The following is a 17,134-nucleotide window of genomic DNA, read 5'->3' on the forward strand; positions in this document are numbered from 1 at the left end:
CCACATGGGTGCCAAGAAATAAAATACTTGGGCGATCATTTGCTGCCTCGTAGACACATTAGCAGGAAGTTGGGTCAGAAGCACACTGATAAGAAATGTGGGTGTCCCAAGTGGAGGATTAACCTGCAATGCCAGAGTTCCCACCTTGTTGTTTTGTTTTTTGTTTGTTTGTTTGTTTGTTTGTTTTTTTGACAGGCAGAGTGGACAATGAGAGAAAGAGATGGCAGGAGCCAGGTACTTATCCTGGTCTCCCATGGGGTGCAGGGCCCAAGCACTTGGGCCATCCTCCACTGCACTCCCTGGCCACAGCAGAAAGCTGGCCTGGAAGAGGGGCAACCGGGACAGAATCCAGTGCCCCGACTGGGACTAGAACCCGGTGTGCTGGCGCCACAAGGCGGAGGATTAGCCTAGTGAGCTGCGGCACCGGCCCCACCTTGTATTTTTTAAAAATACAACTCCCATATAGACATGTGCAGTTAAAGTACAGCTTGATAAGTGTGATATGTTTACTGTGTGGCTTTGTTTTCTCAATATTTTATATAATGTATGTCTGGTAAGGTTGCCTGTCTTATGTTTCCATTTCCTAAATGATAGAAACACAGACATTACTTTCAGAATACTTTTGATATATCTCTTCAGATAAACTGAGAAACTCATTATAGGTGAGTAAATGGCTAAGTCTTATCCTTTTTTAGGAGGATTTATCTATGTGAAAGGCAGAGTAACAGAGAGAGGAGGAGAGAGAAAGGCATCTTACATCTACTGGTTAACTCCCCAAATGGTCTCAACGACAGGGTCTGTGCCAGACCAAAGCCAGGGGCCTTGGACTCCCTCCAGCCTCCCCAACCTCTGCTGCTCTCCCAGGCATGTTATCAGGGAACTGGCAAGGAAGCAGAGATCTGAAGATGCAAGTGGAGGCTTAACCCAGGGCGCCACAACACCAGCTCCTCCTCGCTGGTTCCCAATCTCTCAGTTGTTAAGCTGAGTGCACTGGAGTGACACCCCATCAGGAGGCTGCACTACCCTGAAAAGTAACTTTCATGTAAAATCTTTAAAACTAATTTTTTTAAAGTATAAAATTAACAGTCACAACAAATGGTATGGGGGAGGTGAAAATGAGAAAGTCCAGAGAAGCAAGTGTGGCATATTTAAGGAAGCTTTCCAGGGAGCCTTCGCTATCCTTGCCCTAGCCTGGCCAGCCTTCCTCCATACCTCCTTAACCTTGGCACTTGTCATGATATTGGCTCAGAGTTGTTCCAGATAACTGGAGATTTTGCCAGCATTTTCTGTCTCTCCGAAATCCTTAACTATTCATTGACAAGAAAGTCTGCTATTTTGTTTGTTCACTTCCAACCCCCACAGTGCTTGATGGCATGTAAGGATCTGCTGTCAACAGTTACTCAATTAGATTTTTTGGAGTGAAAAAGAAACAGAAAGCCCTGATGTCTCAGCAGGGCCCCCATCCCTCCCTGTGGCCACCACCCCCACCACAACTGCTGCTGCAGTGAGATTCAGGAGCCCATGAGAAAGCTCCAGATATGAGAACTGACTCATCAAGTGTCACTTGGCTCAAAGGAGAACCCAATCCAAGGCAGGGGAAGTGGAAATGTACTCTGCTCCTTCATGATGTTGTCACAGCACTTTGAGTATGCAATGTCAATATTGTCAGCTGTGAGGGCTGGACTATCCTGTACTCCCGGCCACGACTCGCCTTTATCTGTAAGTAAAATTAAAAGACGTTCAAGACTTTTAAAAGCCATTATTACATGAAACAAGCTGCGTTATCAGAAATCAAAACCTGTTTAATACCTGTATCAAGGCTGTTTCTAAACTAGTGGGTTTCACCTGGCCCAGCTCTGGCTTTTACAGGCATTTGGCAAGTGAACCAAGGGATGGAAGAGCACCTCTCTCTCTCTCTGTCTCTCTCCTTCCCTCTCTCTCTCTGTCTCTGTCTCTCTGTCTCTGTCTCTCTCCCTTCCTCTCTTCTCTCTCTCTCTCTCTCTCTGCTTTCCAAGCAGATGAAAAGAAACTCAAAAACAAACATTAAAAGTAGTCACATTTGCTTTGTAATGAATGGTAGTCCAGCATAAGTTCTCTGTCTCATTCTCAAGGCAGAGAAGAGATAACACTTAAGTGCTCTATACAATCGTCTGTAGTCCTTTAGCAGGTGAAGTCCTGTTTCCATTAACATGTACTCTGGCATTTCTCTGTATTGCCATATTGTATCATCCTTAGATTTTTCATGTTTTCTATTATAGTGTTTGGTTCTGAAAGCCATAAGCTGAACTCTTAAGGACCTCAGGACCCTATGGTGCTTAGCCCTAACATACAATTTAAAGGTGCACATGGATCTTACTGCTGATCTGCCCGTTGTGAGCATTGCAGACAGTACTGCCAAGGATGATGGTTGTATCACTGGTGTTTTCTTAATGGATGTGCTGCTTTTTAGAGTTTAGAACATCCAGGGTACTCTGTTACTTTGGATAACTAGAATCAAACAGCAACAGAGATTAGAAATTTAAAGAACGGTATACATGACGACTTCATTTTTAAAATGAAAGTTAAAGAAATGTAAACGCTGATAAATTCCACTTCAAGAAGAATCTTCTTGATGTCCAAACCTCCTCCTTGTTCAGAAATCTTATTATATAATTACTTATCTTCTGGATTCCAGCTGTAACCAGTCACAGATTCTTTTTTTGTCCTGAATTTGCATATTGTTCTGGAAAACTCTTTCAGTGAGTCAGTTTGAGTGTTGTGGAGGGGCATAGTCAGATGAATATGCCCTAGGATCAAGATAGACTTAGGCCGGTGCCCCAGGCTCACTAGGCTAATCCTCCGCCTGCAGCGCCGGCACACCGGGTTCTAGTCCCGATCGGGGCACCGGATTCTGTCCCGGTTGCCCCTCTTCCAGGCCAGCTCTCTGCTGTGGCCAGGGAGTGCAGTGGAGGATGGCCCAAGTCCTTGGGCCCTGCACCCGTATGGGAGACCAGGAGAAGCACCTGGCTCCTGGCTTCGGAGCAGCGCAGTGCGCCGGCCGCAGTGCGCCAGCTGTGGCGGCCATTGGAGGGTGAACCAACGGCAAAGAAGACCTTTCTCTCTGTCTCTCTCTCTCTCTCACTGTCCACTTTGCCTGTCCAAAAAAAAAAAAAAAAAGGAAAACTTAAATTGGAATCGTAGTTCTGGCACCATCTGGATCTCTGATCACTGTCATCTGTGGAACTAGAAAAGGTTATCAAGCACGCCAGGAATATTGTGAGAATTAAATTCAAAAAAATCTAGCCCTTAGCTTACTCATACATAAATTGCTAGCTTACTGCATTTTAGCCAGCCAGTGAATGTCCTCCTCACATGGGAATCTTAGGTGCTTCTCACTCATGTACAAGGATCCTGCTTGACCTGGCCGGGTCTGAAGAAAGTCCTCCTTTACTTGCATCTAAGTATATACCAGAATTTAATTTTAAGTCATTTTGCTTAATGTAGTCTTTGTAACAATTCAGAAAAATCTGCTATTGTTAGTATTTAGAACTTCTGTGCCATTGTTATGAATATTTTCGAGAGAGGCTATTTATCAGCTCACATAATGATATGTGTTTATGATTATCATTCTTAAGAAAATGTTGAGTCTTTAAGGTCACATACGTTCACATGCAGAACTGGCTTACTACCGGCATGTCTCATTGTGAGCATCTCTTACTCACAGCACAACACTGGCCTGTGCAGCATGATCCTCACTGTGTTACCTGAACCACCTGATGGCAGGGCAGAGGTCTTAGTCCAGGAAGATAGCTGGTGCCTGTAAGGGGCTACAGCTTTGTGGGCTGTTGGTCAGACAAGCAGTGTGTTGTCACAGCAAAGTTTGATGTTGGATTCCTTGGGCTCAAATCTCAAAGAACAATGTTTGATCATCAGTTTAACATTTATGAAATACATAGAACAATAATATCAATCACTGCAGAAGGTGTTTTTGAAGTAATTCTGCCTCAAATATTATGATTATTAAGTTAAAAAATAATATCACTGATACTTATAAATTAGTTTTACTTCTAACACTAGTCACCACACATTCTAACTCTTAAGAGAGTTCATACACACATGCATAATTCTCTGGTAACTATCAGGAAAGGTGATTTATTAATTTATTTATTATTAATAATTTATTTATTAATTTATATCCACTTGCCAAAACTGAATCGCAATAGCATTTATACACTTAACGTTTATAAGCCATGGTTCAGAAGCATTATCTCACTTTGATCTTCACCACAACTTTGAATGAAAAGAGGAATACTATTATTCCTGTCAGAGAATAAAGAAAAACTAGGTATTTGGAATTTAAGTTCCAACTCACACCATTAACAGTTAAGAGCAGATAGCAGCATCCACAACTTTGGGAGGAAATTGTTAAACCAGGATATTCCTCGTTACATGTAGGGATTCGAGTAGTAAAGAGGCTAAGGGCAGAAAAATGTTCTCGTAAGTTTCTATAGTACTTCCAAGACTTAGTCATAAGCTAAACTGTAAAATACCACGTGGACTATTATTATACACTTACCGTATTAAAATGTGGAGTCTTTTGAAGGTCATCCTCATTGTTTAGTCTGTTGTGTTATTTCATCCACGATGTAGCCACTATGGCTTTAATAACACCCTGGGACACTACACAAGAAGTAAAAACTTGTACAGAAATGTAAACAGCACGAGAGGCAAGAGCTTGGTGGAGGAAGCTATTTTCTTTAATGGCAGAGGGACATTCCTATGTAGTGTGTGCATCACACTTGAAGAGAAGCATGCCATCCTTCCAGTATTGTGCTTGCTTCCAAATGGAATGTTTTCTATTTTTACACACAGCATTAGTTTGACCAAGCACATATTTGTGAGTCTGAAAATTCACAGGATTCAACAGTAACTAAGTATTGTTAACATTATATAAATGTACTGTGTACTGAGTAGAAATTCCAGTTTCCCCAAAACAGAAGCTGTCTTCAGCAACGAACTCTAGGTATAGTTCACCATCATGCCTCTGCCAAACACTTTCACTCATTACTGGACAGAGTATAATTCTGCAAAAGTTAGGGAAACAGACACACACACACACACACACACACACATGCCGAGAGAGAGAGAGAGAGAGAGAGAGAGAGAGAGAGAGAGAGACTCTAACTGAAAGTTGAGGATGTTGGTTTGGATTGCAAATTATTTACTCATGGGTCTTGTGATCAAGGAGAAGTTGTTCAGGCTTTTCTATTAGCTTTTTTTCCTTTATGTAAAGTAGATGATAGAACCCATTGTGTATATTTCAGATAGTTCTTAATATTAAGTGACCTAATACTGACTGCATTTTGTTTTAGTTTCTTTGTTGGTTGAAAAAGTAATGTGTGCCCATGGTAAACTAGAAGGAAGAGGACAAAGGGAGAAAGCAAATGATGTGAAAAGGGCAGAGTGAGAATCATTGCTCCTGTACTCCCAGGATACTTCCTGTTACTATTACTATTACTATTACTATTACTATTACTATTACTATTACTATTACTATTAGCACCATCTGTGACAAGACCCAGATGACTGAAGGCAGATCACTGTTTACTATTCTGGATCAAATTAGTTGATTTCAGATGCTTTTTTTTTGTGTAGATGTTATAGATTTTTCCCCAGAAGAAATGAACAAAAATCTTTTTTAAGACTTCTGTTTTTTGAAAGAGTTACAGAAAGAGACATAGAGAGAACTTGCATTCTCTGGTTCATTCCCCAGTTGGCCACAACCCAATCTGTTGGGACTTGAAACAGGTGTTCTTATGGGATGCAGTTAGTAGCTTAACCTCCTGTGCTACAACACCGGCCCCCCAAAAATCTTTTTAAAACTAAAATATTGTTCTGTGCTTTACCAAGTGAATATTAAAAGATAATTAAAAATACAGGATATTCAGTAAGTAAATAGTTGGTATTTCTCAACAAAGTTGATTAACATTTATGAAATATGTATGTACATAGTTCATGCCAGAAATGCACATATATTTATCTAAGAGACAGCAAAAGTTCTGCTTCTAAACAAGGCATAATTCTGACCTGAGAGTCACTTGCAATATTAAGGAATAATTGGAAGGAGAGTGGAAATGGGGAGATTGCTTCATTTTGCTAAATTACATGAATACACATTTGGATGAATAACAGCAAAAGGTGTCAAAGATAAATGCTGTTGGAACAATTCTACTGAAGAATTGTGTTCTATTCCCATCATTCACCGGATTAAACTCTTCAGTGTCTCCCAGTGACCTACACATCCACGTATCTATATGTAGAGCATAATCTCTGTATGATGGTATGTATAATCATCCTGTGCATTATACATAAGTATATCCTGTAATAATCTATAGCTTACTGTGACCACAGCATCTGCTAACTATATAACTTCCCACAGCAATGTTAGGATATGTGTATAAAGATACTTTATCACATTCATGGAAATGGAATTAAAAGAGGAATATAGCAGTGGGCATTTAGCCTAGTGATTAAGCCACTAATTGGGAGACCCACATTGCATATTAGAGTACTTGAGTTTAAGTCCAGGCTCTGTTGCTGATTCTATTGTCCTGCTAATGTGAACCCTAGGAGACAAAGGCTGATGGCTCTAGTAGCTGAATACCTGCTACCCAGAGGGAGATCTAGACTGTGTTCCTAGTTCCTGATTTCAGCCTGACAGGGTCCCAGCTCAGCTGTTGTGGCCATTTGCAAGTAGACCAATGGATGAGACTCTCTCTATCTATTGCTGTATTTCAAATAAAATAAAATTAATAAAATAATATCCCAATATGAGACAGTTTATTTTCATGCAAAGAGAAAAGGAACCTCAGGCATAGTTTTTTATAATACACATTTTTGAACACTATTATAAGTGTGTGTGTATATATATATATAGTATTCCAGTGTAAAAAATAGTCTATATTTAATGATTCCTATGTTAGTGGTTTTAATATTTCTAGGTTTTTCTATTTATAACAAAAACATGCATTCAGTGCACATTACCTAAATGACCATTCTTTGTAGATCTCTTTGCATATTTTAATAACTAGTGCTGAAAGATAAATTGCCAAATGCAACAGTCTCAAGACAAATGTTTCTTAATAAATTTAAAATTTCTATGGCTATAGATTTAAATTATTACATGTACAGATAATTTGTTACCATAGAGGTTACCCAAACTGTTTAACAGCACTTCCCTTAACACTATGAATGGAAAAATGTTTTCCATTGTATGGGTTTTCATCTTTAAATTGTGTCATTATCTTTGCATATGCTTTAAAGTCATCCATGTTTACTTTTTCTTTAATCTAACAAGTACATCATTGATTTGGATTATTAGGCTTGTATCTTTGATTTTTTTCCCCAAATCTTTCATGTTAAAGAAGTTGGGTAATTGTATATCATGTGCTTCACAAATATCATTGCCCAATTTTGGTTTTACTTTTTTCTATGCAAAAACATATATTGACTATGTAGTACTTACATATATTTTTCTTTATGGTGCTGAATTTTGGTCTTATTTATTAAAGCCAAAGCTCCATTCCAATATTAAGTTGTTTTTTCTTGCTGCTCTTTTTTATGTATAATGTGTAAGGATAATTTGCTTTTGAAAGTGGAATAAACCATTTTTTGAATGTTATTTTTGATCTTAAGGTGCTTTCCAAAATGCTTTCTGCATGGACTTCAGGGACAAACCACTCCCCCAACCTCTAACTCACATCATTTCTTTGTAATCAGCAGTATCTGAATTAATAGAAACGACTGGATACTAAATAGCCAACAAATACCTCTTAGTCATTCTTCTCTTCTGACATACAAACTAATTTTTCACGAGGAGGGGGAATGTGTGTTAGTTCCAGCTTCAGATGCTGTTTTTTCTAAAAAGTGTCATAGCTCTTCGGGTGAACTGTTAATTTCTTTCCTACATCTGCAGCTTACTTTATCCCTTATAGGATATCTCTCAGTTGTCCCCAGGTTTTGATTGCACTATCTGAAGAACTGAGATTACGTGTTCCTTAAAAACAACAGGATCGGGTAGCAGAAGGTACATTTGGGTTTGATCATTGCTACTTTAGCAACCGCTATCCCACACCAGAGCATACACCTCTCACAGGCAGGGGTCTTGTTTTAATGACTCTGAATATTCAGAGTACACAGTGGTGCCTAATTGCAGCTGATGTGGTAGCTCAGTGGGATGTAAGACAAAGTGAAAGAATGAACAACTGAAGAAACCAAGGCCCATAATCTCTGCTCTGTCAAGGATTGATTTGCAACTTTATATAAATTATGTCATCATTCTGGGCCTCCATCTCCTATTCTTCAAAATCAATATAACAGATTTGGTACTGGTTTTCAAAATAAAATATTCAGATATTGGCATAATTACCTTAATATGCATTTATTTTAATTATGTTATTTATTTAAAAGACATATACATATGTCTCCATATATAATATATAGTATACCTATATTCTATATGGATACTATATCATAGAGATGACAAAGATAGAGATGAGGTAGAGGTAGAGGTAGAGGTAGAGGTAGAGATAGAGATAGAGATAGAGATAGAGATGATAAGAGATAGAGGTAGGGATAGAGAGATATATCCCATCTGCTGGTTCACTCCCAGATGCCCACAACAGCTAGGGCTGAGCCAGGCCAAAGCCAGGAAGCCTGTTCTTCATCTGAGTCTTTGAGGTGGGTGGCAGGGACTCAAGTGCTTGCGGCATCATCTACTACCTTTCCAGGTGCGTTTGCAGGAAGCTGTACTGGAAGCACAGTGGCCAAGACTCAAACCAGGCACTTTGACATGGATGCATTCATACCAAGTGGCAGTTTAACCTGCTGCACTTTCTACAATTGCCACATGGTATAACTGTACTAAACTGCATTTAATATATACCTATTCTTTGGCAAGATAAGAAATATTATAAAATTTAATGTGATGATACTGATTGTAGATATAAAATAGAGGTCAAAGAAAAATAATCCTCTCCAGCGGTGTGTATTGGCTAACAAAATATTATTAAGTAATCTTCGTAATTATCATCATTGCTATTATGAATAAATGGAAATTTACAACTACCAGGAGAAAAGGTGATATTGACTGAAATGTTGCCTGCTTAGTATTACAAGGTTTGTATTTCCTCCCATAATTTTGTCTTCCCATTGGATTATTAACATTTATATATGCTCTAGAAATCTTTTGATGGCTTAGAAATTTTTATGTACAACTATGGCTGTCTGGCTCAACATAGGTATTATTTTCAGCTTAACTGATTGATGATAGATGACAGACAAAAATATTTGTATCTAGCCTGAAAGGAGTCGTCTTTTTAATCTTTGTCTTTTAAGTGGAATAACAGGGTAGTTAGGCTCAATAAACATGCAGGAAAAGGAAAGATTAGAGGAAAAAAAATGTGATTCAAAGGAAATAAATCTGATGTATTTTAAAGCAATATTTATATTATATTTTATAATTGTATTCTATTCCCCTGCAGGTTTACATGTTAATTTGGCTACTTGGCTACCACTTAGAGAACACAAAATGAATAACTCTACAAACTCATCCAATAATGGCTTGGCCCTTACCAGTCCTTATAAGACATTTGAAGTGGTATTCATTGTCCTTGTGGCTGGATCCCTCAGTTTGGTGACAATTATTGGGAACATCCTGGTCATGGTTTCCATTAAAGTCAACCGCCACCTCCAAACTGTCAACAATTACTTTTTGTTCAGCTTGGCCTGTGCTGACCTCATCATAGGTGTTTTCTCCATGAACTTGTACACGCTGTATACTGTGATTGGCTACTGGCCTTTGGGACCTGTTGTGTGTGACCTTTGGCTAGCCCTGGACTATGTGGTCAGCAATGCTTCAGTTATGAACCTCCTTATCATCAGCTTTGACAGGTACTTCTGTGTCACGAAACCCCTGACCTACCCAGTCAAGCGGACCACAAAGATGGCAGGAATGATGATTGCAGCTGCCTGGGTTCTCTCTTTCATCCTCTGGGCGCCAGCCATTCTGTTCTGGCAGTTCATCGTGGGAGTAAGAACGGTGAAGGACGGGGAATGCTACATCCAGTTTTTTTCCAATGCTGCTGTCACCTTTGGCACTGCCATTGCAGCCTTCTATCTGCCAGTGATCATCATGACTGTGCTCTATTGGCACATCTCACGAGCCAGCAAGAGCAGGATAAAGAAGGACAAGAAGGAGCCTGTGGCCAACCAAGATCCGGTGTCCCCAAGTCTTGTACAGGGGAGGATAGTCAAGCCAAACAACAACACCATGCCCAGCAGTGACGGTGGCCTGGAGCACAACAAAATCCAAAATGGCAAAGCCCCCAGAGATGCTATGACTGAAAACTGTGTGCCAGGGGAGGAGAAAGAGAGCTCCAACGACTCCACGTCAGTCAGCGCTGTTGCCTCTAATATGAGAGATGACGAAATCACCCAGGATGAAAACACAGTCTCCACTTCCCTGGGTCATTCCAAAGATGAGAACTCTAAGCAAACCTGCATCAAAATTGTCACCAAGACCCCCAAAGGTGACTCGTGTACCCCAAGTAATACCACGGTGGAGCTAGTTGGGTCTTCAGGTCAGAATGGAGATGAGAAACAGAACATTGTAGCCCGCAAAATTGTGAAGATGACTAAGCAGCCTGCCAAAAAGAAGCCTCCTCCTTCCCGGGAGAAGAAAGTCACTAGGACGATCCTGGCGATTCTGTTGGCTTTCATCATCACCTGGGCCCCATACAATGTCATGGTGCTCATTAACACCTTCTGTACACCCTGTATCCCCAACACTGTGTGGACAATTGGTTACTGGCTCTGTTACATCAACAGCACCATCAACCCTGCCTGCTATGCACTTTGTAATGCCACCTTCAAGAAGACTTTTAAACACCTCCTCATGTGTCATTACAAGAACATAGGCGCTACAAGGTAAAACATCTTGGAAAGAAGGTGGGAAGACTAAAAGGGATAAAAGAACTGGTTTTAAATCTCTGCCATTGCACTTTATAGTCTTATTATGGAATGTGAGAGTAAAGGAGTCCAACAGTGACACTCTCATGCCTATGTTACAGTTTGAAAACCTTGTACCTTATAAACACTGTCAGTTTCAGAGCGATGAGTCAATGAAAGAGACGTGTCGGAATTGTGGATTTAAGGAATAATCTATGCTTTCTCATATTCTCTTGAAGAAGGGCTTCTGAATCTACAATTTTACCATTCTCTGCACAAGAAGTGTAACCTCATTCCTTTTTTTGTTATTTTTTGTTTGTTTTCATGTGTGCATATGAAGATGAAATGCCATTATTGCAAGCCAACATAGAGATAGAAACTTAAAGAAAGAGAATGTAAAGACAGAGAGGCAACAAAAGAAAATTCAAAAAAGAAAGGATGCAAAAATGATCTCCAGAGGGTTAGGCATCTACTGTTATTTTGTTGTGGTCTTATTTGGAGGGTTGAATGTAATAAATGATGTTTTTTCATCTTTCCTTTTTCCCACTATGAAAAGAAAGCAGACAAACAAAAATCCCAACTAGGTCACACCATTTTTATTCTTGTTATAGCATTACTTTTGTACTTGCCAATTTTACATTATGGATGGACAATGCCTGCGAGACTTACACTAAATCCAGGCAGAGACACCCTGACACTGTGTCTTTTACATTCTTTGAGGTATAAAAGCCTATAAAGATTTAGTTCCCTTAGATTCCCCTAAGTCTGGTTTACTCTTTACCTAACATTTTATTTTAATAGAATAAATGTGCTTGAGAAAGCAAAGTCATCATAAAATTGAGGTTTAATCAAATTAAATATTGGTCAATATAATTGGAGAAAGTGAGGCCAAATGAATTTTGAGAAAGGAAAATAAAAGGATAGAAGGGCATTCTATTTCGATCTGAATCAAACTGACTCACAAAAGAAATGTTAACTTGTGAAACAGGAACTCCTGACTTTTGTCAGCAGGAAGAAAATGCTGCTTTATTCATTTAGAATCCTAAACAAGATTAAGATATTCACAGGGCATCAGTGACTACTGGGTCAGTCCCAAGAGACTGAGCTCTGCTAATGATATTCAAATTATAATCAAGTGAGGTTTTCTATAACCATCCTAGGAGCCAGTGAGAGGAAGAAAAGGAAATGCATATTCCTAAAAGAGTCAGTTCACCCTACAAGTTTTAAAATTCTCCATTAATAGAATGATAGTAATCTCTATGACAAAAATGTAGTGAATAAAAAAACAGAGGCCAAATGAACTCACCGAATCTGACAGAAGAATGTAGATGGCTGTTCTCATGTTCTCTTCTCACCCTGATTCCACACCACAAAATGTCATGTCAGACACTATTATCTAAGTGGTGACATCATACAGAATCTTGTCTGTGTAGGGACATTGTAGTCCAAGTAAATACAGTATTATATTGATTCACATTTAACTACTTTTTATCCCTCATATGATTTTCTAACACTACTTGCTATAGTCTTCCAATCAAATTTTTAAAGGCTCAATCAATAGACATCAAATTTATATTATTTTCAAATTTTATATTTTGCATTATAGATTTTGTGATATCCTTCTCAGTACTATTGATGTGAGTTACATGATGAATTAGTCAGTATTAGACCACAGAACTTATTAGAAGTATTTTAAATGACTTGGCACATTGACAATATCTCAACAACTTGTAGACTTTTTTTTTTAATAAGCACAAGGGAAACAACAGCAAAAAGTTGTAAGTTAGCAAAAAGCAAATTGCCAACAATATTTATATCTTTGCTAAATAACTTCTTGTTTGAATAGCTAGTCATTTTCCCCACCAGCATGGTCTATGTGTAAATTTATAGCGTCAGTTCATATAGATTCCTTTACAAAGACTCAATGACATCCGTGTAAACTTCCACATTTTAAATCCATATTCATTGTTATGTTGTTCATTCAAATGAACGTGTCAGTTGAGTGGAAAGAACTCTGGGCCAGTGAGCTTCTGGTTTCCTGTAAATAAAACTGGCTGACTGGCCTAGAATATCACGCTTTAATTTGTAGTATTACTGTAATGTAGATATAGATTCAGTTGGAATGACCCCTTTGGAGCTAAGCCATCAGAATTCGGTCTCCTTTTGTTTGCTCTAACAGTCCCACTCACTATGAGTCCAGTTGTCCCTTACTCTCTGTTGCCATTGTATCCTTGCCTTTCTTCTGTTCTCCATCATCACTAGAGCCACCACAACTGTACTGAAAGAGAAACTGTCAAGCTAAAGAAAAGGATTGGAGGTAGACTGACACACCATGGAAACTTGTTCAACCGGAATCATAAAAGTAAAAGGAATACTGAAAAGAATTGTAGAGAAATAGAAACTGTATTCAACAATGTGTACTAACTATTGCTGAATTTGTCTATTTCAGAGGCTCTTGGCCAGGGACAATCCCTCCCAGGGGACATTTATCAATGTACAGAGATATTTTTGATTGTCACAGCAGGGAGAAAGGTATTTAGTAGGTAGAGGCTAGGACTGCTTCTAGTAGTGCATTCTAAAGCTACAATGCCCAGACCAGTCCCCTACCCACTCCAAAAGATTCATTTGACTCAAAATGTCAAAATAGTTCCAACGTTCAGAAACTGTTATTTATCTTAAAGAATTTCCGTAGCTTGCTTCCTGTAAGTGGAAAAATAACCCTGCATCATTTGTAGAATTTTAATGCAAATTGCTCACCTGTGGGAAAAAAGTAATGCTCTCCAATCACGTATCAGAAACACTCATCTGTTGAGTTGCTTTTATTTATAATTCACATTGGGAAAACAGATCACATGTATATTTCAGAAACCACCAGACCATGCACATGGCACATTTTTCCACCATTTTAATGTCTGATTATAATTGCTACACAGTCTAGTCAACTGGGGTTCCAGTGGTTGCCCATCAAAATGGTTGTAGTTGATACAGTCAGTTTCTGTTGGAGCTGTCGTTTTTCCTTTGAAGAGCCCGTTTCGTAAGCAGCATGGTTCATATCCTTTGCTTTCACAGGAAAGATGGATACCTGTCAAGTCTTATTTCTTCTCTCCTCATAGCAATAATGTAAATATCCTAGAGTGGTCTTATAAGAAGAGGAGATCAAGAATATGAAAAGTCATTTCATTTATTGAGAAAACAAATGATTGCCCTTTTACCCATTCATTATTTATTTAATACCAGATCCCAATTGTTAGACCTAAGATACAAAATATAAGAAGTCACAAGAAAATAAGCTTTCTGGTTTGAATTGTGGAAGCCGGATGTCCCACAGTCTGCTTTGTATTCACTGCTTTTGTGATCCTAAAGATCTGACACTGGGGGAGGAGGGAGCACGGAATGATGGCAACAACTACTCAGCAATGCAGTCTACTTTTACGTTCTCCTACTCAGTTCCTTGATAGTTGCCGACCACCCAGTTTGATAATCTCCCTTTCAACAACCATAGCACTGGTGTTGCAAATAGATTAGGAAAGCACCCAAAGCTGGATGAAACTGTGCAAAGTGTATTTTCGCATGTACATACAATACCATGCCTCTTCACTATGCTTCTCTTTAAATGGGTGCACGCTGTAGCATGAACTGTGTGCATATTTAATGTATCTTCCCGGAATATGCTGTATGCTTAATATATATATTATAAATAAAATAATATAATGTACAATAGAAATACATATTTCTGTATGCAAATAAATGTACTATACACAAAATATTAATATGCAATATGGTGTATCTTGCTTCAAACTAACAAGAATAAATGTGACACGCCAAATTTTCAAAGAAAGTAGTATTTGCATTTGAAAGAAGAGGTTTCAGAACAGCCAAAATTCTACCCATATTAAAATTAAGCTGTTTTATAATCTTTGAGAGCATGGCACTGTTTTTAAATGTCTCTTGAAGGAATAAATTAATAAATCTTTGCTGGTATCACCCCACGTGACAACAATGCTTTCTTCTCCTGTGGCCCTGACAAGCCTCTGACAAGAATCTTCCCAGCTGGTTTGGCTCCAACAGCTGTGTTGATCTTGTGTCTGATTGCCTGATGAGGCAGCAACCAACCCTTTCTCGTAGTTTCACTCTCTTCCAAATTAACTGATTTTAGTGAAATAAAAAATAATCAAACTGGGAGAAAAAGATGACCTTCAGAATATTTTTCATGTGAGAAACAAGGTACAAATTGGACAAGCACTGTATTTTATAAACCACTCTTTTCACTTTGGATCAATATAGCAATTGTACGTTAAAGAAAAACACTTAACATAATACTGCAACTTTCCTCATGAAATTATGAAGTAGTTGGTTTGTTCATAAGTGTTCTAAGTTTGTCCATAAATAATATTCTTTTTTCCCTTTTATCCACTCTACCCACATACCCCAGAACATTTTATTTGGCCCATTAACATAAGGCTTTAAAATTAGCCAACATTGTTATGAAGTTATTTGATATTGGGCATGCAATCTGGGGAGATGCTCATATTTTAATATAATAAGTATAAACAATAAATGTATAAGAGATTGCTCATGGCCGGCGCCGCAGCTCACTAGGCTAATCCTCCGCCTAGCGGCGCCGGCACACCGGGTTCTAGTCCCGGTTGGGGCGCCGGATTCTGTCCCGGTTGCCCCTCTTCCAGGCCAGCTCTCTGCTGTGGCCAGGGCGTGCAGTGGAGGATGGCCCAAGTGCTTGGGCCCTGCACCCCAAGGGAGACCAGGATAAATACTTGGCTCCTGCCATCGGATCAGCGTGGTGCACCGGCCGCGGCGGCCATTGGAGGGTGAACCAACGGCAAAGGAAGACCTTTCTCTCTGTCTCTCTCTCTCACTGTCCACTCTGCCTGTCAAAAAAAAAAAAAAAAAAAAAAGGCGATTCCTCTTACAGCCTTTAGATACTGGGGCATGAAATGTAAGAGTGATTTTTCAGTTCATTGTAACTTTCTTCCAATTTTATGGCATACTTCAATGTCTAGTCACATTATCACACGATTCACCCATATAAATCGGTGCCCTTCCTCTATACGAAAGTAACTTCTAGAGAGAAAAAAAAAAGGTTGCCTTCAATTCCCTTTAGTCTCCTACTATTCCAGAAAGGTATTCTCATTTCATTGTGGAGAAGTTGAACTGAACTCTGTATTGATTAGTTATCAAAACTTATTCCTGACTAGACAGTTGGAATAGGAAACACATATTGCCAGCATTATGGAAGAACTTTCCAATTTGTAACACATATCAGTGTTCACACAAAAATGGGAGAAATGGAATACAGTATGTTATGGGACCTAGATCTTCATTAAATCTTGGAAAATCTGTTCTCTGGCTTCCTAAGTACACACTCACATAGGAAACTGCAAAGAAAACGAAGGCATCCGCCTCCTGTGCACCCATCACCTACTCAGCAATGTCATGAATTCTTCAGATCGTGGAGATGAGGATATCTTCCGAAGTTTTGCTGAAGGATTTAAAATGTAGGTGTGCTTTTCAAATTGTCATTATAAAATAGGGGATGACAGCACTGAATGAATTGAGCATCTACACCCCCAAAGAATTACAATGGAAGGCAGGGGTGTCTGATTTAAATCTCAATAATATTTTAACAATTTATAGTTTAAAAATCCCAAATGTTGTCATTAAATTAATTAAAGCTGTTCTCTTCAACACTACAAGTTGTGCTGTTCTTACTGGCCTTATATATTAAGCAGGAGCTTATAGTTGGGATTACTTGAATGGCTTTAGTAGGGTTATATTACATTATAATGTATGTAGGTCAGTGGTTGTCAAATTTTACCTGCAGTAGAATCACTGGCAGGGCTTATTGAAGCAGATGGTTTCAACCCTACCCCCAGGTTCTAATGCAGTAGGTGTGAGATGGGTTCTGAGCATTTGTCCTTCTTTTTTAAATTTATCTATTCAACTGAAAAGCAGAGTTACAGAGAGAGAGAGAAAGAGAGAGAGAGAGACAGAAAGAGATCCTCCATCTACTGATCCACTTCCTAAATGGTCACAATGGTCAGAGCTGGGCCTGTCCAAAGCCAGGAGCCAGGATCTTCTTCCAGGTCTTCCATGTGAGTACAGGGGCCCAAGTACTTGGACCATCTTCCTC

The 17,134-nt window shown here is 39.0% G+C and overlaps 1 protein-coding gene across 1 annotated transcript in view; it reads left to right on the forward strand.

The window, feature by feature from the left end:
• Positions 1 to 16,684, forward strand: part of CHRM2 (cholinergic receptor muscarinic 2) — a 150,343-nt gene extending 133,659 nt beyond the window's left edge. Inside the window, exon 3 of the mRNA XM_008258041.5 lies at positions 9,522 to 16,684. Coding sequence (XP_008256263.1) covers positions 9,569 to 10,969 — 1,401 coding nt within the window. The 5' untranslated portion in view covers positions 9,522 to 9,568 and the 3' untranslated portion in view covers positions 10,970 to 16,684. The remainder of the gene's footprint in view (positions 1 to 9,521) is intronic.
• Positions 16,685 to 17,134: the final 450 nt, after the last annotated feature.

Source organism: Oryctolagus cuniculus, chromosome 3, assembly GCF_051225735.1.
Source record: "Oryctolagus cuniculus isolate XC-2025 breed Fujian yellow rabbit chromosome 3, ASM5122573v1, whole genome shotgun sequence".
Classification (NCBI taxonomy): Eukaryota; Metazoa; Chordata; class Mammalia; order Lagomorpha; family Leporidae; genus Oryctolagus; species Oryctolagus cuniculus.